Source organism: Schistocerca nitens, chromosome 9 (genome assembly GCF_023898315.1).
Source record: "Schistocerca nitens isolate TAMUIC-IGC-003100 chromosome 9, iqSchNite1.1, whole genome shotgun sequence".
Taxonomy (NCBI): domain Eukaryota; kingdom Metazoa; phylum Arthropoda; class Insecta; order Orthoptera; family Acrididae; genus Schistocerca; species Schistocerca nitens.
In genome coordinates this window covers 301,240,817-301,266,980 of record NC_064622.1, presented here as the reverse complement: position 1 = coordinate 301,266,980, position 26,164 = coordinate 301,240,817, and the positions used below count along the sequence as shown (strand labels likewise).

At 38.6% G+C, this 26,164-nt stretch overlaps 1 protein-coding gene across 1 annotated transcript in view; it reads right to left on the bottom strand.

Annotated features, from left to right (window-relative positions):
• The window catches only part of LOC126203778 (armadillo repeat-containing protein 2), a 180,502-nt gene extending 154,754 nt beyond the window's left edge, over positions 1-25,748 (bottom strand). Inside the window, exons 1-4 of the mRNA XM_049938146.1 lie at positions 25,580-25,748; positions 11,261-11,584; positions 10,918-11,147; positions 8,474-8,727 (exon numbers count right to left, since the gene is read on the bottom strand). Of these exons, the coding sequence (XP_049794103.1) occupies positions 8,474-8,727; positions 10,918-11,147; positions 11,261-11,562 (786 nt within the window). The 5' untranslated portion in view covers positions 11,563-11,584; positions 25,580-25,748. The remainder of the gene's footprint in view (positions 1-8,473; positions 8,728-10,917; positions 11,148-11,260; positions 11,585-25,579) is intronic.
• Positions 25,749-26,164: the final 416 nt, after the last annotated feature.

Here is a 26,164-nt window from a genome sequence, read left to right as displayed (position 1 = left end):
TTCACAGTCTGAAGATATTACGAGCTCCATGCCTTGTTATGATTAATTAAATATAGGGTACAATAAAAAGTATCCCATGTCATAATTATTAAAATTTTCTGTGCTACTTAATAGTGGCTAAATGTATTATCTATGTAAAGCCATTGTTTTGTCTTTGTCTGCAGATAATATATTTTCAGAGGATCATGAATTTGATTTCTGCACACATGTCCTCATTGCTGACTGAACTGAAATTTCATAGTGAGCTACATCTGTGACAGTGTGTACCATTGCATATTATTGAAATTTTAGAGCAAAAGGCTAAATTTTTTTTCCCAACACTACTTCTAACATCCCATGGTCTGAGGTTGCTGCACTTTTTCTTCACAATGTAAGAGAGATGTTATGGAGCTTAACCATCTTCCTCTTTCCAGTTCAAATTATTGTTGTGTTTAATAATATCAACTGTCTCTCTGTACAGTCTATAAGTTATCTACTCACAGCTACTAGAACCTGGGTCTTATAAAACTGAATCTTGTAGACTCATGTCTGCAGTTGCTCTGCCTGTTTCTTTTCTTCAAGAATTGCCTTACTACATGTTTCTTTACTTTTTCACCATTCCCTTACGAGTACCAACATGCAACTGCATACAAAACTACATGTATTCTGTAAATTTATTTTTTTCTAATGGCTGGCAGATATCTAGGTTGACTTTAAACATATGTATATCTTACTTTAGGTTTTGTGTACCACAGTGATGATTGTTTTTCAAAGTTCTATCCTATATAGTCAGCCACATGATTAACAAAGGGCAATCACAGACTGTGATTTGAATATCAAAGTGAGTAACAGTCAGTTATGCTGCTTTTTGATTCACACTGATGTCCTAGCTACCTACTCTTTTCTTGAGAACTAACAAAGCCAAAAATATACTCTCCCTTTTAACTCCTCCCCCATGGTGAATTGTTCCAGTTCAGTGTAATCCAAGTATTTGTGAAAAAAAAACATAGCTCCATTTTATGTGTCCACAGTAAAAATCTATCATCCACATAACAAAACCAGGTATTCAGCTTTCTAACAGCAGTTCTCAGTGTCTTGTTATTCAAATTTTTCTAAATGAAATTTGTCACCACTAGGCTTAAGAAACTTTCTGCATTACCCCATTAATCTCTACATAAAACAAATTGCTTTAAGTGACTCTGCAATTTGGGCAGGAGAAAATTTGATCTAGTTGTTCCAGTACCTCATTTAGCCAAACCATGATAAATGACAATGCCATAACAAAGCTGACTAATATGTCCTCCAGCTACATCAGCAGCAAGCTGATCCCCTTGTGAAAATGCCGTCTGGAGAGATGGAAACACTACATTTACATAGAAAGTCCATACAAACATGACTTAAAAAAGGCAGAAAATTTTAATAATCAAAACATCTGTGGTGTAAAAGTTTACACTCAAAGAGAACCCCCCTCTGATGCATTTTATTGTGATTCACAAAAGACAGATGTAGATATATGGCATTTGGAGTATTTACACAAGTTGGAGCTGTCAATGTGATAGAAAAAGTGTATGTAATTATGAACAAGGAATATTAAAAATAAAAGAGAATGTTAATGAAGTCAGAGAGTGGCTAGGAGCTTTTCATTTGTATTGGTATGTCGAGCCTTATTTGGTCTCCTCTGCAAAATATTATTTTATTTTCTCTTTCCTGTCAGTGAAATGTTTTTTGTAATATTTGTTCAAATGCAGGTAAAACATATAATCCCTGATCTGTATGTTGGTGTGAATTTTCACTTATGACAACTTACTGAACCAACTGCACAACTTGATCTCCAGCCTGAATGTTGAAAATTGTCATCTGTAATTAATGGCATTCTACAGCTTACTATTCTAGAAAACAATAAAATTAATATCTATTCCTAGTAATATGGCTATTCCATATAGTGCGCAGTTGTAAACTTTAACTATTATTTTCAACATCATAATACATGCATGTACACATAAATAACCAAGCGAGGTGGCGCAGTGGTTAGACACTGGACTCGCACCGGGAGGACGATGGTTCAATCCCGCGTCCGGCCATCCTCATTTAGGTTTTCCGTGATTTCCCTAAATCATTCCAGGCAAATGCCGGGATGGTTCCTCTGAAAGGGCACGGCCGACTTCCTTCCCCATCATTCCCTAATCCGATGAGACCAATGACCACACTGTCTGGTCTCCTTCCCCAAACAACCAACCAACCTACACATAAATAATTTTCACATACATTTTGTCCCATTGTCTAAACATGGAGCAAAAGTGTGTGTGTGTGTGTGTGTGTGTGTGTGTGTGTGTGTGTGTGTGTGTGTGTGTGTGTGCATTACAATGTTGGAGAGAACAGATATCTACTCACCATGTAGTGGAATGTTGAGTGGCAGACATACACAATGAAAAGACTATCAAACAAGCAAGCTTTAGGCCATAAAGCCCTTCTTCCAAATTAGGTCACATACACATGCACACACACTCATGTAAATGCAACTCACAAACACATGACCACTGTTTATGGATGACAAGGCCACACTGTGAGCAGCTGCCCCTGATGGGAGAAGCAATCTGGGTGTTGGGGGGAAGGAGGAGAAGGAGGGATAGCAGGATAGGGATGGGGGATGGTAAAGCGTTGCTTTTGGGAGCATACAGGGTCCAGGGTCAAAGTGGAGAGAGGGTAGGACAGCTAGGTGCAATCAGGAGGATAGGCGGTGGGCAGGGGGGGGGGGGGGGAGGAGAGAAGTAAGATGGCTGTGGTTGTGTTAGTGGAATAGAGGACTGGGTAATGCTGGAGTGGGAACAGGGAGGAAGTAGATGGGCGAAGGACAATGACTAATGAAGACTGAGACCAGGAGTGTTACAAGAATGGGGAATATATTGCAGGAAGAGTTCCCACCTGCACAGTTCAGAAGAGCTGGTGTTGCTAGGAAGGATTCAGATGGCACAGGCTGTGAAGCAGTCATTAACATGAAGAACATTGTGTTGAGCAGCATGCTCAGCAACTGAGTGGTCAGCTGTTTCTTGGAAACAGTTTTTGGGTGGTCAAATATTTGGACAGACAGCTTGTTGGTTGTCATGGCAACATAGAACACAGCACAGTGGTTGCAGCTTAGCTTGTAGATTACTTGACTGGTTTCACAGGTAATGGCTTTTGATGAGATAGGTGATGTTTGTGACCAAACTGGAGAATGTGGTGGTGGGAGGCTGTATGACACAGATCTTGCGTCTAGGTCGACTACAAGGATATGAGCCATGGGACAAGGAGATGGGAGCAGGAGTTGTTCAAATGGTTCAAATGGCTCTGAGAACTATGGGACTTAACATCGGAGGTCATCAGTCCCCTAGAACTTAGAACTACTTAAACCTAACTAACTTAAGGACATCACACACATCCATGCCCGAGGCAGGATTCGAACCTGCGACCGTAGCAGTCGCGCGGTTCCGGACTGAAGGGCCTAGAACCGCTCAGCCACCGCAGCCTGCGCAGGAGTTGTGTAGGGATGGATGAGTATATTGTGTAGGTTCAGTGGATGGGAGAATACCACTGTGGGAGGACTGGGAAGGTTAGTGGGCAGGACATTCATCATTTCAAGGAACAACGAGAGCTGGTTGAAACCCTGGTGGAGAATGTGACTGAGTTGCTCCAGTCCTGGTTGGTATGAGTCAGAAGGGGGATGTTCCTTTGTGGCCAGGATAGTGAGACTTTGTGGGGGGTGACTGGAGAGATAATGCACCAGAAATCTGTTTCTTTACAAGACTGGGATTGTAATTATGATCTGTGAAAGCATCAGTGGCAGCTGTTAAAGTAGAGGTATTGCTGGTGGTTTGTAAGTTTAATATGGATGGAGATACTGACGTAGCCATCTTTGAGACGGAGGTTGTCATCGAGGAATTGGCTAGCTGATTTGAGGAGGGCCAGGTGAAGTGAATGGGGGAATAGGTGTCGAGGTTCTGGAGGAATGTGGATAGGGTGTTCTCACCTATGATCCAGATCACGAAGATGTCATTAGTGAACCTGAACCAGGTGAGGGGTTTGATATTCAGGGCCCATTTTTAGATTGGCATAGGTTGGTGCCATACGAGTGCCCACTGACATACCACAAATTTGTTGTAGATGATGACTTCAAAGGAGAAGTAATTGTAGGTGAAGATATAGTTGGTCATGGTAAACAGGACAGAGGTTGTAGGTTTTTGGGCCTTGGGAAAGGTAGTGTTCAATAGCAGCAAAGCCATGAGCATAGGAATGTTAGTATAGAGGGATGTGGAAACAATGGTACGGCAAGATTCAAGGTTAAGAAACTCTGTAAAATTAACATGGGATGATTTGTTTTGTTAACTTTGGTAACTTGTTAACTTCAGAGCATTTCTTAATCTCAAATTTTTCCTCACCATCATCCCCCAAATCCCTCAACTTGCAAGATAATCTTACATCTGTAGACAGAATTGCAACCACCACCTAGAAACTGATCCTGATCTTATAATCCTACCTGCTGATAAAGACTCCACTACTGTTGTTTTGAACCACAAGGATTACCTTGCAGAAGGACTCCGCAGTTGTCAGATTCAGCCAACTACAAACCCAGCCACATGGACCCCACTTCAGTATCTCAAATCCTTAGTCCTATCACAGAACCTCCCTCTGGAGTCTATCTCTCTCATCATCCCTCCATTCCCTGCACTCCTACGTTCTACATGCTTCCTAAAGTCCATAAACCCAACCACCCAGGATGCCCCGTTGTGGCTGCTTACTGTGCCCCCACTGAGAGAATCTCTGCTTTCATAGATTCACACTTTTAGCCCACTACTTGCAACCTACCACCCTACATAAAAGATACCAACCATTTCCTTCACTGACTTTCTACAGTTCCTTTCCCTTTACCACATGGTGTCCTGCATGTCACTATTGATGACACGTCCCTCTACACTAACATTCCCTATGACCACGGCCTTTCTGCTACTGAACACTACCTTTCCCAATGCCTGCAAGATTCCAAATCTACAACCTGCTTCAACTATATGCTCACCCACTATTACTTTGAAGGCATCACCTACAAACAAATAAATGTTATGGCTATGGGCAACCACATGGCGCCATTCTATGTCAATCTATTCGTAGGCCATCTAGAGGAATCCTTTCAGATGACCCAGAATATCAAACCCCTAACCTAGTTCAGATTCACTGATGAAATCTTTGTGATCGGGGGTGAGGACAACCTATCCATGTTCCCCCTGAACCTCAACATCGTCTTCTCCATTTGCTTCACCTGATCCTCCTCAACACAACAAGCCCCCCCCCCCCCCTCGATGTTGACTGTCACCTTGAAGATGGCTACACCAGGACCTCAGCCTGTATCAAACCTGCCAACCACCAGCAATACCTCCACTTCCACAGCTGCCACCCATTCCATACCAAGAAGTCCCTTCCATACAGCCATATGCCCATGACAAGCAGCCTCTCTCGAAATATACCAAGGATCTCACTCAGGCCTTCACAGAACATAATTACACTCCCAAACTTGTACAGGAACAGATCTCCTGTGCCTTATCCCCCTAGTCACCCCCCCCCCTCCTCCCACTCCTCCTCCCGAAGTCCCACCATCCTGCCACAGAGGAGCATTCCCCTCCTGACTCAGGACCACCAGGACTGGAACAAGTGAATCATATTCTCCACCAGTGTTTGAACCACCTCTTGTCATGCTGTTAAATGAGTTATGTCCTACACACTATCCTTCACAACCCTCCCACAGTGGTATTCTACTGTCCATTGAAGCTACACAATATCCTCAGCAATTCCTACACAACCTCTGCTCCCAATTCCTTGTCTCCTGGCTGATGGCTAGACACAAGATCTGTCCCATGCAGCCTCCACACCACCACCTACTCCAGTCCGGTCACAAGTATCACCTATCCCATCAAAGGTAGGAATACCAGTGAAACCGGTCAACTGATCTACAGGTTAAACTGCAACCACTGCGGTGCATTCTACATGGGCATGACAACCAACAAGTTGTCTGTCCGCATAAATGACCAACCACAAATTATGGCAAAGAAACAGCTGGACCACTCAGTTACTGAGCAAGCTGCCCAACAGAATGTTTTTCATTTTAATGACTGCTTCACAGCCTGTACAACCTGGATTCTTCCCACCAACACCAATTTTTCAAAATTGTGCAGGTGGGAACTCTGCCTGCAATATATCCTCCATTTCTGTAACCCTCCTGGACTCAACCTTCATGAGTCATTACCCTTCACCCACCTATCCCCTCCATGTTCCCAGTCCAGCATTACACAGCCAGGAAACATCCGTCTATTCCACCATCACACCCACAGCTCTTTTACTTCTCTCCTTTACCACAGCCCCTGCCCTCCATCTAACCTCCCGACTGCAAGTGGTTGCCGTAGCCTCTCTCCACCTCAACCCTGTATGCTCCCACAAGCAGCATTTTACCATCCCCCAGCCCTCCCCTGGTACCCATCCCCCTCCTCCTTCCCTCCACCACCTAGATTGCTTCTCCCATCATGTGCAGCTGCTCGCAGTCTGGCCTTAGCAACCAGAGACAATGGTCATGTGTGTGTGTGTGTTGTGTTTGTGTGTGTGTGTTTTGTCTAATTTGAAGAAGGTCTTAGTGGCTGAAAGATTACTTGTTCGACAGTCCTTTCGTTGTGCCTATCTGTGACTTAGTATCTCCACTATATGGTGAATAGCTATCTATCCTTTCCATAACATTGTCTTTATATATACAGGGTGAACAATTTTAATCAGTAATGAGTGTAACTTAAGATAGAGATGAGATACAGAAAAATGTATAGGATAAAAGTTGTAGGTGGCAAAGAGGAACACACATTGCTATTATCAGTTATGACACTGAACATGATTTTCAAGTTGATTTGGAGGTTAAAGTGATTTTTTAAAAATCAGAATCCTAATACTTGATTTAATATTTGAAAAAGTGGCAAATTTTACATATAAAATGCTACATTATTCACAGTCATGATGAGATTAAATGAAGGTCAAATCAGCTAATGTATTTTTAGATCTAGTAGGGATTAACTCGGAATAAAGAAAGCACACAGCAAAATACAATCTTAGATACAAATTGGATGAAGCTTACTAAGGAATGAGAGACAAGATGATTCGCTCAATAACTTGTAGATCAATGATCTATGTTTTTTGTCTTCAAATGTCAAAATACCATTTATGTGTTGTGAAGCATTTATTTTTGCCAATAAACATGTTAATTAAAGCTTAAAATTCAAATCTATCTTCGCTCTTTCCAAATCTGAGTCACAAATAGGGATTTCCATGAAACATAACTCAACCTTCAAATGACCTTCGATAATTACCTTTAAGATCACAGTTATTGGTGATGATATGCCCCTTCAAATTTTTATCTAACAATGTATTTTGCTGTATCCATCCTCTATTCCTAGTTAATCCCTACTAGAACGAAGAACACATTTTCTTATATGACCTTCATTGAACCTAAATGACCTTCAATAGTTCGTCACTTTGTACACACAAAGTCTGCCACTCTTTTCAAAGGTTAGCTCAAAGATTTGTACGTAGAAATTCTCACTGCAAACAAGTCTCTTACACTATAATGCCAGATAATTGTCATTCTTTAGTAACAGCATTGTCATCGTGTGAATATTTAACTATCAGCACAAAATAAACAGCATTCATATAATGTAAATCAGGAACTGGTAGTTTTTTTATGGAGGTTTTAATGATGACTGTACAATGTTAAATGTAGCCCATCTTGGCACAAATAGCAGTGTAGTGATAGTTTATTGTTAATAAAGTACACACAAAATTAGTTTCAATCTGTGCCTTCCTTTTCATCAATGTATACCTTGACTTGTCCCACATTCCTGGAGGTTCTCATTCATAATGATGTCTATGAAACATGAACAATGAATGACTCGTGGGACCTTAAACATGATCAATGCTTAACAATCTCACAGGAGCTGGAAAAAGAAACAAAGAAGTGTGCAATAATTGACATATGGTAGGACAGATCGAATATAACCTTTATTAACAGAGAACACCAAAAAATGGAGTCAGATGGTTTTGTTCCATTCTTGTTTGTTTGATGGTTCCCCTTCATCTGTATCAGTAACTATTGTATTGCTTCTCTCATCAAGCATGGATGCCTTGTCTCTCTCTTACTTTCTTTCTAATTCTGGAAGAAGAAACCTGAGATTGTTAATTGAGGCTACTTTTCTTGTCTCCCAAAAAGCCATCCCTTACACACTGTGGAACACAGGTCCAGTGCTAATATTTTTATGCTGTTGTCAGTCTGTTCAAATCTCATTACTTTTGTTAACACAGTTTTTTCTCCATTATAGTATGTAGCTTTTTAAAATAGTGTTACGTTATGTTCTTTCTATTTCTGTTGTAACTTAAGCAATGGCTTCAATGTTATGGTTCAGTAATGTACTTTAGTGACTGAAATTAGAATTCTTACCTTGTCAGTAATCTCGTCATCAGAACGTTTTGGTTTCTTGCTACCAACATCATGCCAAGTATCCACAGTAGCTTGAACTTTCACAGTGTCATCTGGCAGAGTTCGTTTACTTGGCAATGGTGATGCAACAGCGGGGGAGTCAGATGACTGTTGGTCCTGTGGTGGTCTTACACGTTGTACAGGGCTGCTACGTACTTTCCGCTCAGGGATTGACTCTGCTTCAGAGGAATCTTCTACTTCTAACTCCTCAGGTACTGTTTAAAAATGATAAGAATTTACTGATACTGATGATTTCAGATAACTAATTCTAACTGCAGTCTACAATCTCATGTTATGGCAAAATATCACTCAATATACCAACAGAAAGAACTTGTGAAACCAATATATGACCACTATTCATATTCAAGGAATGTAACTTTAATTGCAGTAGATGACTTTTGACCAAATTAAACTGTAAACCTCTTTGTTGGCATGAATGGTGAATCATATCCAAGTCCAATATTGTATTTAACTGTGACATGGTGAAGAATTATATATTTTATATGAAATATATACAGGGTGCCCCACTAGGAATGGTCATTATTCATGGGTATGTTGGGAACAATCATTCAAAGCAAAAATGTCTAGTAAACATGGTCTCTAAAACGCATACCTTTGCTTTCCATATTCTGGGAGGAGGTAGTGTGGATCAAAACAGGAAAAAAATTTCTAGCAAATGTTGACAGGAGCTCAAGATGTGGCTAGAAGTGAAAATTTCAGTAGGAAACTGACACATGACAGACCTAGGGAGTACAAAAGGAGATTCCACTCATGTGTTTTGCAGACTCCTCCCACCAGAATGTGCAGCAATTGGGCCCATGGACCAACAGTGCTAGCTCTGAAAAACAGAAGAGCACACTATTTTCCTTGTCAGTAGAGTCTTTTTTCATGACTTTGTTGCTTTGGTTCCATATGTGTGATTGACATGTATCAGTACAAATTGGAAATCTTCATGACTGATCTCATGCTGTTTTGCACTGGTGCCATCAGCACCATTCAAACAATTATGGGACTGTAGCTGGTCAGTAAAGAGTTGTCCAATATTAATTAATGAAGCAAAATATAGTTACAAGATTATCCTTCATGTGTGAGTTACCAAAACTCTTACAGGATTTCAATCAGAAACTCCAAGGAAATGATCGGATCATCACAAACATTTGTGATCGAGTTAACAAATATAAACTCGTTTCATTGGAAAAGCAATTGCAAAATGAAGATTCAATACATTTTCCAACTTTCAACATGAACAAATCTAGTTCAGGTGATATGACATCATAAAAAACATATGTAGAAGGAATCTTGAGCATCAGCAATGAATTTGAATGAAGATTTGCAAATTTTAAAAGCTTGGAAAACAATTTATCTTTGTTCTCTTCAATTTATGCAATAAATATAGACTCAATACCAGCAACTAATCAAATGTCAATGGAGGTAACTGAGATCCAGTGAGGTTCAGATTTGAAGACAAAATTTAGTGAAGCTGGAATTGTTCCTTAATTCTATAAATATCTGACTTCCAATACTGAAAATACTCAAAAATTTGTGTATGAAATAATTTCCATGTTTGGCAGTACTTATTGATGTGAGCAGCCATTTTCAGTTATGAAAGAAAATAAATCTCATGTCAAATTTAAAATTCTAGACATTCATCTTGGCTCAGTTTTAAAGTAATTACTGTAAATAAATTTTCTCCCCAAATAGGGAAGATAGTAGCAGAAAAGAGATGCCATGTGTCAGGAAGAAAACATTAGTGTTATCTTTGTTCTTGTGCTTTGTACTACACTTTTCTAAATCAGTTAACATTTCTATGAACACCTTATTTTAAATTCTTGCTTTACCTTGTTTATTTGGTCCAAGTGAGCTTTTGTGTTTGCCACCCTTGCACCAAGTGATGTATTTTTGACTGTGCAGTTTGTATACTTAGTTCTAAGGCTTGTACTGCATTTAGAGATTTGAGTCCTGCTTGATATTTGCCAATGCATTGAAAGATTTCATTAGTTCTGCATGTAATCCATGCATCTTTCATATCATGACATTATTAATAGTTAGCATTAAGGTATCTCTTCTTGCTTGAGTGATGGTCTGAATTTCCTGTTCCCACCCTCCTACTCATCCTCTATTTCTTCTTATTGTTATTATGGATCAGATGTCAAAATCAAACACATTAATAACCAATAGCCAGTTCATTCATATTTGAAGTACTGAGTAAATAATTTGTAGCTAGTCTTCTGTGATTATTTTATATCTCATTGACAACTTAAGTAAATTATAACACTCTACAGTCATGTCACTTTCTACATATGCAAATGCTTTAAGAGGTGGGTACTAAACGAAAACTACAAACACATACATTAACTTTACTATATCACTGTATAAGGAAACAAAAATAAACTATGTAAACTCACAATTGTCAAGTGATATAGTATTCCTAAACTGCTTCCTTCGGCTGATGTTAATTGAAGGTAATTTGATGCGCTTCAGTCCTTCCCCAGAAGGTACTTTATGAGGCTGTACTGCATCTTCTATCTCATTTGCAGGTGTTGCTACTGCACTGAGTGATATGGGATTCAGACGTCGAGCATTTGGTGGGATCTTACTTCCAGGTTCCAATTCTTGGAATTGTAGATAACCTAAACTGTAAAAATTTATAGCACACTCACATTAATTTACATTAAAAATTCTATTAATTTTTAATTTTTTTGGTAATACAAAATTCACACGAGAATATCAATATACTTTTATCATCACCTGAATGAACTGGGTGGTCTCTGAGCACTGTTCAATGGAGAGGAACCATACAGAGTTCGTTGCCTCTCCCGTGGTGTAAATGGCCTTTTGGTGTCAATTGGTCTCACAGAACTCACTCCTGAGCCACCAACACTGTTCAGAACATCTCCAGTATTCTTCAGTACAGCTGCACGTGCTTCATTAATAATTTCTGCACTTGTCTTCTTGCAATGCAGTGGTGGTGCATAAAAAGGGACAGTCATTTTAGGTGAACCATTCATTCCGTGTACAATGCGGTGTGGTGACTGGGTGCTCAGCTCCATTGTTGCTGTGGCAGTCTCAACACTGCAAACAATTGTTTCTAAATATGATACAGGATATATCAGAAGATTTACTAACACATATTAAATTTTTTGATTACATCAAACCACTGCAATACATAAATAAAATGTTTCAAAACAGAAATAAGAAAGGATTTTATTTTAGTATTACATCTTCTTTGGCTGATGATGATGATGAGTATCAAATCTAGTTGCAAAATATGACTCTGATAAAAACTAGTGGGAGAGCTCTTAATAGAATCTTAATCAGGAACATGGGAATCTGACAGAGTAGATCCCACTGTCCAATCCAGATTTTTACACCACACTGCTTTGGTATCCATAGAATAATAAGCTTCCTGGATCATTTTATGGAGACAAGTTTGGGTGAACTGCTAACCAATCCCCAATGCAAATAGCATGGCAAGACAAAGTCTGTTACACTCTGAACTAAAAGCATCACACTTGTCACATCAGGACTGTTATGTAACAGTACTGACTGTAGACATGAGGGGTATGCTGACATGTGATTGGCATATGAATTTACTGTTTTGATCTCAAGGTCTGAGATTTAGAAGCAATCCAACCTAGCCAAGACTGCTGGCAACATAGGTCGGCCTGGTTTAGTTCCTTAGTACTGTTCATATGTCTTGCTAAATGTTTTGTAGGCTAGTATATCATGGGCCTGGAGACCTGAATGATACATGCAAGTTTGTGAGATGTCAGTTAAGGAACTGAATTGTTGTTCAAGAAAAACACCGAGTGGTGATGTACAGCCAGCATGGCTGGTTTCATGATTTGATGTATGTTTGGGCTGCAACCCAAGAGTGTCCGGTTTGATTGGTGAACTATACAGGGTGATTCAAAAAGCAATAACAGATTTCAATTGTTTATTATTAGAGACAAACTATGAAATATAGAAACACAATGCGCATTTCACTGGATAGAGTAAGGCTCAAAGTTTTATGTTTTGCACAGGCACTACATCATACAGTCAACATAAGCACCATACAATGCTTGAGAAATATCATTCCACATACAAATCAATAGGTTCCTGTTTATTGAACTGATAACTTCAACAATTCAATTTCTCAGCTTTTAAAGGGTAGCTGCTATAGGTGGTACAAAGGCTCTGTGTTTTGTGTACCCTCCCCCCCACCCCACAGAAAAAATTGTATGGTGTGAAGTCTGGTGAGCTGGAAGGTCAAAGGCAATGAACACAGCAAAATTCATACTATCAGTTACAGTCACTGGGACACAACTGGTGCAGTAACTGCAATTTGTAAGGCTTCATGCACAGGCCTCATTTCAGAACATGCCACACTGTTGTTTGAGGATCATGAAGTTCTTGGTCTACCTATCTTGTGGACTTTCAAGAGCTATGTGTGAACACATCTTGGATACCCTCAACATTTTCATCATGCGTGCTTGGCTGATGAGTGCTCTTCCCTTTACATATGCAATCAACTTCTAAGAATTCTGTATGCCAGTCATAAATCCGCTTGTGCAGAGGTGGTTTCTTGCTGAATCGGGAGTGGATTGCACGATGCACTTGAACAATGAATTGACTGTACGCAAATTCCAACAGACAGAATGATTTCTCTTGTAGTATAGTCACCATGTTGCTACAAATGAATAACAGCGCAGATGTGACAAATTTTGATCCTTTCTTTGTCAAGTGACATGTGCAATGTGTTTCTATCTTTTATAGTGTGCCTGTGTTAAACAATTGCGATCTGTTCTTGCTTTTTGTATCACCTGGTATAATCATTCAAAAGTGACTTCACAGCTGGCTCTGTGCTAGAAATGCTACCAAAATAAAAGGAGCCCACACAATAGCAGTGAGACAAATTATAATTCAGGTAATGTACAGTATTTAATGGTCCTAAACCACTTTCTGATAGCAAGTGATCATAGATTCATAACAAAAAGAGTGTACATAGTTAGAATGACTCATCAGACATGGTGACAGAAATTAGGAGAATTTTAAATAAATTCTGGAGACTGTAAAGGGCCAACCTCCTCTACGATTGCTTTTACTCATCACAAGTAGTCAATGCCAGAAGTAATTTTCGAATTTTGGACAGGTCAGTATTATCTCAACAGTTTATCTGAGGAATTTCATAAAATTATAAACATAGTGTGTTGTATTTCAAGCTAAAAATTAAGAAACTGAATTACTTTATTTTAGTTGTTACAATCAATGTGTACAATCTGTACTTAAAATTTCTAGATTCATTTATAAATTAATAGAAGTTCAGTTGTCAGGGAAGTTTGTGGACCCTTTGGAATACTGTTATTACAGCTGAGTGAGGAGGTAGTAGTGGGCATGCCTTTGATGTGATCGGACATGTTTTTGTATTTTGGAAGAACAATGTAATTATGGATTTGCTAATACAAAAATTCAAAAGACAGTGTGATACAGTACAATGTGACGCAAATAAACATTAAAAAAAATCTTCACAGGCATTCTTCAAATTTATTTACTTCAATTGGAACTTGAGAACCTAAACAGTAAAAATTTCAGCTGCTAGATTCAGACCCCTAGACATGAATAACTGGAGCCAACTATGAGACAAAATATAAGTAAAAAGTTTATTGTAAATATTACTCCTCTCAAAATTTCTGAACTGACTTTACCATCAATGACAGTAGCAACAACAAAGAGGGAGGGGTGGGTTACAAGTGGTGGCTTTGCCCAGGATCAATTGCGTAATAATGAAGTTTTTTCTGTTGCAGAAAGGAAAGTGCCTTATTGCATTTACAATTTATGAATTTCCAATGACACAAAGAAAGAAGACCAAGGGCTGCCCAACAAAGCAAATCATATCAACAGTGACGATGTACTACCAACAATGACAGACCGGATCAAATGAAAGAAGACTTTAAAACTACAACCAGGGTCATCAGAAAGGAAAGATACGTACAAACTATTTGTGAAGTTAATTTGTTTAAGGACTTATGTGCTTGTTAACAAAATGAATAGGGATGAGGGTAGGAGTGAGCTAGAAGTGAAAGCTGTAAGATACAGCCAGGACATGTCTGAGCCACGTGAAATCATAGTCAGTAAAGAAACAGTAAAGACTGAGATTTTGTAGTTAATTTTGGCAAAACTAGAGCAAATGAAGACAGATAACAATAGCAAATTTAGTGCAGTAATTGACCAGTTAACTGAAATAAGAACTGAAACAAATAGTAAAATAGACAAAGTTCAAGATCAGATAGGTTGACTCAGTAATCAAGTTTCAGAGTTAAAAAATGGGTAGTCAGAGGGGTTAAAAAGTGTGAATGAAAAAGTTGATGTTTTAGAAAATAAATTTATTGATTTGGAAAATGAGATAGTAGTTGAGTTAGCAGGACAATCAAAGAATGTTGATGACATCAGAGTTGAACAGAAGGACATAGCAGAAAAAATGGAACAAAATATCGCCAGATTAAACCAAAAAATTTTAAATGTTGAATACAATATGCAAACTAATGTAACTGTTTTAGATCAAAAAATTTCAGCAGTTTAGGAAACTTGCATTCACAAAAATCTGTGTGCAAACAATGGTATTGCATGGTCCAACACTCCTATCAAAAGTTTTCCAACAGACAATTTACATTCTGTGAATTTTCTGCACCACCGTAGAGGCAGTTTTGCATCAGACATGAATGACAATCAAAAAATTAAATTTGTTAAAAGATGTCTTGAAGACAAAGCTCTATCATGGGTAAATTTAACTTTAAGTCAGTGAGGAACATATCAAAGTTTCAAGAAAAGTTTTTTAAATAAATTTTAGCTGGAAGTTGAACAGCGGAGAATCAAAAGTGCATTTTTGAATGATCCTAATTATAGGAACCGGGATGGTACTTTGAAAGAGTTTTGTTAGAACCAACTTACACATCTTGACAAACTAATTGATGAAATGACCTTGACTGATGCACTTAAAAGGAGATTACCAGAAAGGTTGCAGTGAGATTTAGTACATGAACCTGACAATTGTCTCGAACAATTTTTACAATATGTTGACAGACTAGATGGGGCCACAGAAAGAAGTATGTACCATAGTATTTGGAATGACAGAAATCAAAATCAGAGTAATTACAGAAACAGAAGTAATGGTGATGTCTGTCATGATCAAACTGTCAATAGAGAGAGAATTTTTGAGCATCATGAGGATAGGAATAATGGGGATAACCATGGGCATCTTAATAGAGGAAACAATCATAGAAGTAACTAGTTGGGAAATAGCTGTTCACCTCAATGAAGGTCCACAGTTCTGGGGTGAGGAAACACAACAAGCATAAGAACCTGTAATGAATCATCCCCCTGTAACATTAACTTTTTTTTATAGACACAACCGATACCATGTATTCTATCGATTGTTGCATATGTTAAAATTATCTCAGCTGTTTCACTAAAAGAATTCATATGAGTTTTTATAAGATGTACTATATTTCAGGCTAAAATGTGTAAAAAAGAAATTAATGTGTTACAATTGATATGCACTGACAGTTAAAATTACTCTTCTTTTAAGAATAATTGAAATTATGAAATTTCTGGCATACTTAAAATTCATATTATTAATTGCACAATCTAATGCTAATTATTAAATTCATTTCTGGATTAATTTATGATATAATGATATATTTTAGCAATGATTCATCTTTCATTTTGTAAACTCTTTGGACTAATGTAAGTACTGGAGAATGTAAGGAGTGGTGGTCATGCCTCTGATCGAAATGCACGTATTTTGCTAAACTTGTCAACAATGTAATCATTGGTTTTTATGGATATAGGACATTGTTAAGTCGGTGTGATTTAGAAGAATGGGATCAAATAAAAAGATATTCATAGCAACAGGCAACTCTTCAACAGTTATTTTGACATCACGAATCTAGGAAATCAAAATTTTCACCTGTAAGAAAGTACTCCTTGACAAGACTTTGAGCCATTGACAACAACAATGAGATAATGAAGATAAGTAAAAACTTCTTCTTTTGTAATCTGACTACTCTTGAAGCTTTCAAGATTTGTGCTGGGATTGTGACTTTAATGGTGATGTGTGGGAGGGGAAGATTACAACCCCGAAGTTACACTTGCAATTAGACAATAATAACAGTGCTAATGATATGCTAAACATATCTGAAACTGGACAGAAGGAATATCAGATTTCTCTGTTATGTTCTCATCAAAGGTTTTGGGATGCTATGTTCAATTATGGTGATGTAGAAGCTAATCACAAACCAGACTGTGAGAGTAGTAAGAATTTTGATATACTATATACTAATAATTTCTTCTCTTGGTTGGAAAACAGTGTTATTGATGTTTGTAAATCATGTGATGACTGTATTGGATTTGGACTATGTGATATTTTTGATGTGAACTATCTGAGGTTGGTAAGTCTCAGACTGGTGGCTTATTGCAAATGAATGTAAGTGAAGTAAGTGACTTTGATGGAGATGAGACTTGTATCATTAGTGATGTTGTTGATTAAGTAATTTTGGAGGAATATGATGATGATTAGTATGAGGTATTTGTAGAGTTTAAGAATAATGGAGTTTCAGAGTTATTTGTGAATAAAATTGACAATAGAGGTAAGGTAAGCATTGTATGTAATGTTGTAAGTGAGAGTCATGGAATACCAGAGTAGTCAAAACAGTTTTTCATTAATGTCATGCAGAGTAATGATCAAAAAACTAAAGGTGAGTTGTCTGTGAACCTAGAGAATAAAGGAGAAAACTTTTTGGAGGTCGTTTGCGACCAGATTAATGTTAACATATATAAATGCGCTTTCTGGAATAAGTTAACTATGGTTAGTCAGAATTTGTATCCAAATTGGTGGAATAAAGTCATAGAAGATCTAAGCAGGAAGTATAATTTTCACTGTAATGCGTTTTGTGTTCCTTCTGTAACAAGTGATGTTAGTTGTGCCATGGAATCTATTCATTGTGTTCAATCTTTACCTGACAACCCGAGTAACCACAGTAATGCTATATTACCAGTAAAGTTGATAAAACCCTGCGAAGACAGTATCGATGTAGCATTTGATGAAACTGAAAGTGATCTTTAGCATGAAGTTTATGGCAACAGAGATGATTCAGATTTTGGGTGTCCTTACATTAAAACTAAGATAGATCAGTGGGAAGGTGACTGTTTGACTGCTACAGGTAGCCCAATTTGTGATATATCTCAACAATTTAGGGACAAGATCAAGTAGAGTAAGAATTTCGTGGAAATGACCATTGTAGGTGTAAAGATAAGAGGAGCAACCGGTAAGCAATACAAATTGGTACAGGTACTTTTAACTTTTAGTACAGAAGACAGAACCTTTGAATATGAATGCTTAGTGATGCCTGGTCTGGAAAAAAATATAATTCTCGACATGGATTGGATAGTGAAAGTTGAGGCTTGTTTTGGATGGAATGCTAAAGAACCTAAAAATAATACTAATGTGAAAACTAATTTCTGTTTTTCTAAACTGTAGGAAAAGTTGTAACTATCTGAAAAACATTGTGAACCAAGGTGAGTACCAAGTGTTTAGCCCATCCAGCTAGCCATGCGATCTAACGCTCTGCTTCCCGAGCGGGAAGACATGCCGATCGCTGGCATGAATCTGTCCGGTGGATTAGTGTCGAGGTCCAGTGTGCCGGCCAGCCTGTGGATGATTTTTAAGGCGGTTTTGCATCTGCCTCATCGAATGCGGGTTGGTTCCCCCTATTTCGCCTCAGTTGCACTATGTCAGTGATTGCTGTGCAAACAGTCTCCACGTATGCTTACACCATAATTACTCTGCCACGCAATCATTTGGGTTTACACTCATCTGGCATGAGATGTTCCAAGGGGAGGTGGGGGGGGGGGGGGGGCGGGGTTTCCGCTGGGGGCCGAACCACACAATAACCCTAGGTTCGGTGTGTGGTGTGTGGTGGTGGTGGAGTGGGTGGACTGCTTTGGCCTGTGTGTGGGGTTGTGAACCACTGAGGGCTCCAGTTGGTCTAGGTCTAGGTCTCTGGTTCAATGCACACATACTCACCAGGTGTTTGATGACAATATAAATTTTGATGAGACTGAGGATTAGGGTTTTGAATGTGAGGTAGATTGTGAAGTGAGGGAAGCTACAGTGCTTAGTGACCAACAGAAGGAACAACTTAGAAATCTGGTGACTGGTTTTGATCATGGTACCATTCAATCTCCATGATGATGGCTGGAGACAAGAAACACTACTCAATGGGTTTATCATAAAATACACACTGCTTAACGTGTTTATTTTCGCTACATAGTGAGTTGCTCATTACCGCTCTTCCCAGCCATCGTCACATGATTGTGCCACAAATGAAACTGATCACTTGGTTAATAAATTTTCAATTTCAGTAACTTACATGTAATCCTAGACTGTTTGTATATAAAGCCTTTTATATTAATGTGATAGTTACACAATTCTTCAGTTTCTACAAAATAATAATTATAGTTACAGTTTATTTTTTTGTCAATGGATCATATTTCACAATGATATTAGGTATGTCATGTTGCCAGTTTATTTCAGTGTAATATTTCTTCGAAATCTGTCATTGTATACAACAACAATTTTTTTGTACTGCATTATGTTAAAGGATCATTAGTAGTAATACACTGTAATGATATATGCTAACACCCAGCATTAATTTACTCAACAGTACCAGATACGCAAGGAAAGTAAACAAAGCCAAGTTGTTCATTTATGACATATTGCTGACAATACTAAAACAAGTTTTACATTCATATAAACTAAAAACTAGCTTTTTAGATCATGTATGTTTATCAATACTGCAGAAAATTTAAACATTTATACATAATGAAAACTCATGGAATCATATCTGCCGAAAATACACTTAGTCTGTAAGTTCTCTTCTGTATTTTAAGCACTGCAGTTTGTTTTCCTTTCCATCTTTCAGTAAATTTGTTTCCAAAGGAAAAGGAAGTGTTTTACTTCACTTTCAACTTTACATTTGTTCTATGGATTTGCCTGCAAGTACCGTTTCGCCTTATACCAACATCCAGAGATGAGATAATCCATCAGTTTTCTTTTGTAGGTGCTCAGTTCATTTACGCTAAATGACAGTCTATTATGAAATAAAATTCTTGTATTTGTGGTGTTCCTATCTGTCATTTTCAACATTTTGCTTGATATATGATAATTTTCTCTAGTTCTTTCGTCGTGGTCACGAAAACCTCTGTTTAGAGGTGCTGTACAATTTACCATTAAAGGAAATATTGTCTCGTATATATAGAAACTTGGTGCAGTTAACGTTTTAAATTCTTTGAATTTGTTCTTTCAGGATTCCCATGGTGTTTGTTTTCTTTTGCATCTGATGGCCTTCTCTTGAAGCTTTAAAATTCTCTGAATGCATACATCTGCAAGAATTTTTGTATTTCATTTAGATGGCTAATGCTTTTTCAACAGTAAAGATGTTCTGGCTTTGCAATGGACAAATTGTAAAACAGATAGAATAGCAGGAAGATCTGAAAGAGAAAAGTGGGTTTAGAGGAGGAAGAACATTCTAACAAATTCTGCCTAAAACAACTAGCAGAAAAAATAACAGCAGATGGGGAATGCACATTACATTTATTGATCTGAAGATGGTTTATGACAGTGCTCCAATAAAAGACTGATGGTACTCAGTGTGACAAAAAAGTATCTTCAGTTTAAAATAATGCAGTGAAACATTATAGAAAGGGCAATAGAAGTAGAGTCAAAATAGATAACTGTATGACAGAAGAGTTTACTCTTAACAAGAGATTGTACGTCAAGGATTTTGCATCTCTCTTGTGTTGTTCAAAACATGTATTGATGAAGTCTTTAAACTTGGAGGAGGAAACGTCAAACTATGGATCATAAGAGTAAGCTACTGGAGTATATACAGTCTACTGTTCTGTGCACAACCAACCAATTGGAGCTGAAGATGAAGAAGATGTAAGTAATATGTGTAGAAAATAAGTGATAGGCTATGATGAGTAAAGTATGGTGGAGGGGAAAAAAAACGCAGTAGGTCTATATGTTCATACGAAGTATGACTTGTATATTAGTTTATAAGTCATACTTCAAGTGAACATATAGGCCTACTTCATACAAGCATCACATTACGAAATAAAATTTGAAACGCAAAAGCCATAATTAAGTGGCTGCATCAAGTATCATGGAATTATGGTATCTAAAAGTTAAAAAAAAAGAAGTGACTGTGCAAGCATTTTGTGAACAGAATTGTGTCGCTTGGTGCAATAGCGTGGTCGCTAACCGACAAAGTGAAAGAAAGGCTCTGCACAATGGAAATGCATAAGGTGTTGCATAAACCTCAATAACGGAGATAGTAAATAATGAAAACATCACTAAAATAATAGAAATAGATTCAACTTTGGTGTAGTGGGTAGGAAGTAAACAAAGAGAATCGTACAGTCATTACAGTATGTACAGATGGTAACAGAATACCAGTAACTCACAAAGTCTATCGGGAGGGAGGCAAAAGGCTGAAGTCCTAATAGGCGCAGACTGTGACGGAATGCAGGAAATTAAAGAGGCTATGGTACAGCTCCTCCCCCATGAACCATGGACCTTGCCGTTGGTGGGGAGGCTTGCGTGCCTCAACGATATAGATAGCTGTACCGTAGGTGCAACCACAACGGAGGGGTATCTGCTGAGAGGCCAGACAAACGTGTGGTTCCTGAAGAGGGGCAGCAGCCTCTTCAGTAGTTGCAGGGGCAACAGTCTGGATGATTGACTGATCTGGCCTTGTAACATTAACCAAAACGGCCTTGCTGTGCTGGTACCGCGAACGGCTGAAAGCAAGGGAAACTACAGCTGTAATTTTTCCTGAGGGCATGCAGTTTTACTGTATGGTTAAATGACGATGGCGTCCTCTTGGGTAAAATATTTCGGAGGTAAAATAGTACCCCATTCGGATCTGCGGGCGGGGACTACTCAAGAGGACGTCATTATCAGGAGAAAGAAAACTGGCGTTCTGCGGATCGGAGCATGGAACGTCAGATCCCTTAATCGGGCAGGTAGGTTAGAAACCTTAAAAAGGGAAATGGATAGGTTAAAGTTAGATATAGTGGGAATTAGTGAAGTTCGGTGGCAGGAGGAACAAGACTTTTGGTCAGGTGAATATAGGGTTATCAATACAAAATCAAATAGGGGTAATGCAGGAGTAGCTTTAATAATGAATAGGAAAATAGGAGTGCGGATAAGCTACTACAAACAGCATAGTGAACGTATTATAGTGGCCAAGATAGACATGAAGCCCATGCCTACTACAGCAGTACAAGATTTTATGCCAACTAGCTCTGCAGATGACGAAGAAATTGAACAAATGTATGATGAGATAAAAGAAATTATTCAGGTAGTGAAGGGAGATGAAAATTTAATAGTCATGGGTGACTGGAATTCGACAGTAGGAAAAGGGAGAGAAGGAAACATAGTAGGTGAATATGGATTGGGGCTAAGAAATGAAAGAGGAAGCCGTCTGTTAGAATTTTGCACAGAGCATAACTTAATCATAGCTAACACTTGGTTCAAGAATCATAAAAGAAGGTTGTATACATGGAAGAATCCTGGAGATACTAAAAGGTATCAGATAGATTATATAATGGTAAGACAGAGATTTAGGAACCAGGTTTTAAATTGTAGAACATTTCCAGGGGCAGATGTGGACTCCGACCACAATCTATTGGTTATGAACTGTAGATTAAAACTGAAGAAATTGCAAAAAGGTGGGAATTTAAGGAGATGGGACCTGGATAAACTGACTAAACCAGAGGTTGTACAGAGTTTCAGGGAGAGCATAAGGGAACAATTGACAGGAATGGGGGTAAGAAATATAGTAGAAGACGAATGGGTAGCTCTGAGGGATGAAGTAGCGAAGGCAGCAGAGGATCAAGTAGGTAAAAAGACGAGGGCTATTAGAAATCCTTGGGTAACAGAAGAAATATTGAATTTAATTGATGAAAGGAGAAAATATAAAAATGCAATAAATGAAGCAGGCAAAAAGGAATACAAAGTCTCAAAAATGAGATCGACAGGAAGTGTAAAATGGCTAAGCAGGCATGGCTAGAGGACAAATGTAAGGATGTAGAGGCTTATCTCACTAGGGGTAAGATAGATACAGCCTACAGGAAAATTAAAGAGACCTTTGGAGAAAAGAGAGCCACTTGTATGAATATCAAGAGCTCAGATGGAAATCCAGTTCTAAGCAAAGAGGGGAAAGCAGAAAGATGGAAGGAGTATATAGAGGGTCTATACAAGGGCGATGTACTTGAGGACAATATTATGGAAATGGAAGAGGATGTAGATGAAGATGAAATGGGAGATACGATACTGCGTGAAGAGTTTGACAGAGCACTGAAAGACCTGAGTCGAAACAAGGCCCCGGGAGTAGACAACATTCCATTAGAACTACTGACGGCCTTGGGAGAGCCAGTCCTGACAAAACTCTACCATCTAGTGAGCAAGATGTACGAGACAGGCGAAATACCCTCAGACTTCAAGAAGAATATAATAATTCCAATCCCAAAGAAAGCAGGTATTGACAGATGTGAAAATTACCGAACTATCAGTTTAAAATTCACGGCTGCAAAATACTAACGCGAATTCTTTACAGACGAATGGAAAAACTGGTAGAAGCCGACCTCAGGGAAGATCAGTTTGGATTCCGTAGAAATGTTGGAACACGTGAGGCAATACTGACCTTACGACTTACCTTAGAAGATAGAGTAAGGAAAGGCAAACATACGGTTCTAGCATTTGTAGACTTACAGAAAGCTTTTGACAATGTTGACTGGAATACTCTCTTTCAAATTCTAAAGGTGGCAGTGGTAAAATACAGGGAGCGAAAGGCTATTTACAATTTGTACTGAAACCAGGTGGCAGTTATAAGAGTCGAGGGGCATGAAAGGGAAGCAGTGGTTGGGAAGGGAGTGAGACAGAGTTGTAGCCTGTCCCCGATGTTATTCAATCTGCATATTGAGCAAGCAGTAAAGGAAACAAAAGAAAAATTCGGAGTAGATATTAAAATCCAGGGAGAAGAAATAAAAACTTTGAGGTTCGCCGATGACATTGTAAACTGTCAGAGACAGCAAAGGACTTGGAAGAGCAGTTGAACAGAATGGACAGTGTCTTGAAAGGAGGGTATAAGATGAACATGAACAAAAGAAAAATGAGGATAATGGAATGTAGTCGAATTAACTCGGGTGATGCTGAGGGAATTAGATTAGGAAATGAGACACTTAAGGTAGTAAAGGAGTTTTGCTATTTGGGGAGCAAAATAACTGATGATGGTCGAAGTAGAGAGGACATAAAATGTAGACTGGCAATGGCAAGGAAAGCGTTTCTGAAGAAGAGAAATTTGTTAATATCGAGTATAGATTTAAGTGTCAGGGAGTCGGTTTTGAAAGTATTTGTATGGAGTGTAGCCATGTATGGAAGTGAAACATGGACAATAAATAGTTTGGACAAGAAGAGAATAGAAGCTTGCGAAATGTGGTGCTACAGAAGAATGTTGAAGATTAGGTGGGTAGGTCACGTAACGAATGAGGAGGTATTGAATAGGACTGGGGAGAAGAGAAGTTTGTGGCACAACTTGACTAGAAGAAGGGATCGGTTGGTAGGACATGTCCTGAGGCATCAAGGAATCACCAATTTAGTATTGGAGGGCAGCATGGAGGGTAAAAATCATAGAGGGAGACCAAGAGATGAATACACTAAGCAGATTCAGAAGGATGTAGGCTGCAGTAGGTACTGGGAGATGAAGAAGCTTGCACAGGATAGATTAGCGTGAAGAGCTGCATCAAACCAGTCTCAGGGCTGAAGACCACAACAACAACAACATGGTACAGCTGCATGTGTAACTGTCAGTTTTGTGTATTATGAGAAAACGATTACCACAGTCCTAACACAAATTTAGGCCTATTTCGTCTTGCAGAATATTACATCAGTCAAGCGTAGCATGAATTTCAGATGCGTTATCATCTTCTAATTATTCAATTCTAATTCTCAACTTTGTTCAAAACACGTTTTGTTACCTCTCCGACTTTCACGAAACTGTGTAACGAAATACCAGTCCGTTTTAATTTTGATTCTTTTTCTAAGCATAATTTTGATGACGACGAAACTAATGACGCCAGATCACTTAAGATGATATCAAGCATGATTTCACATTCTACTGCATTTTGAGGACGAAAAATATTCTGGATGGTTATACTCCGATACTTTTCATTAACGCTCTACCAATATTGTTAAATAATCTCTGAAATTTTGTCGGTGGAGCTTATATCTCACATTATTGGTATCGGTAAGTTTAATTAAATTAACGAGTCCTCTTTTTGTCGAAGGATACGGCACTCGTAAATGTGAACTCAATTTGTGATTGTTACGCCAACTTAACAGTTACTTGCGTACAGCGTAACTGATAAGCGTCATAATGAAAAACCGTTACAAAACGATTCATTAGAAGCCTATGGCAATGCAAAAAGGAACGTGACCCAAAGTGTGTAGTGCCGAAAGGTACGGTATTTTGATTTAAAAAAAATTTTAACTCTCAGGAAAGCTAAGAGACAACGTGTTAACACTGTTTAAACAGTTCTTGAATGACATCTACAAAATAATACCAGAAACTGGATAATAAGCTGTGACTGAACAACTGACACAAATAAAATGTACGTAGCTGCTAGCACTGTCAACTGTTATCTAGCAAAATGAAATGCTTTAAAGGCCAGAGTATGTCATTTGCGGTAAAATCTTCACCAATATTTTCGATCCAGTCGTGCTACTATAAAGTAGTCCTCCAGTGTTCCACCACTGAACTAAGAGAAAGTACAGTGAAATTCGTGCTGCGTTCCTATCACGTGCTTGCCACGCTATCGGGAAGCACAGACTATTGTACCGAAGAATGCCGACGAGCCTAACGACGCTAAGGTTGTAGCGTAGATCGCGCGGTCTACAGCAGAGAAAAATGTATTCTACAAAGGCCTGATAGAGGAACTTATATTACTACGCCAAAACCTACTTACAATGGAAGATATCCGTTGCTTTATGAGGCTGGGTCTTACACAATTAAGTTCACATGACTTCTACACCAGAAAACTTGCTTCCTCAGACACAGGACTGAATAACATAGCGCCCAGCTCAGGGCTGTGGTCGCTGCTAGAGCTATTCCATGAACACATTGCATTTCGCTGCGTCGCACGACGCTTCCACTAGCTATTGATTTCTGTACCCCCACTATCACAGTTGGGATGGAGGAGGAGGAGGAGGAGGAGGGGGAGTGTAATCAATATTCCTAAAATAAGCTGTGTTCCTCACGGTGTCTTAATTGCACTTGCTGGTATTTACACAGGGAAAATAACGCGTTGAAATAGTGTTTAATGTCTTCTTCTTATATTGGCTATTTAAATGGTAGATGATAATTCTGTGCATTTTGAGAGTCCTTTTCGGCTGTTATCTATGCCAGTGTTGCTGCAACTTTATTCTACGCATTGCTTTACTATCATGATAAAACAACAGATGAAACAAACGTATGATGCCTTTCAGCCATGTGCGTCGCATCTGGGTGTAGTTTGTTTTGTGGGTGGTATTTGTATGGTTTGAAGTTCTTC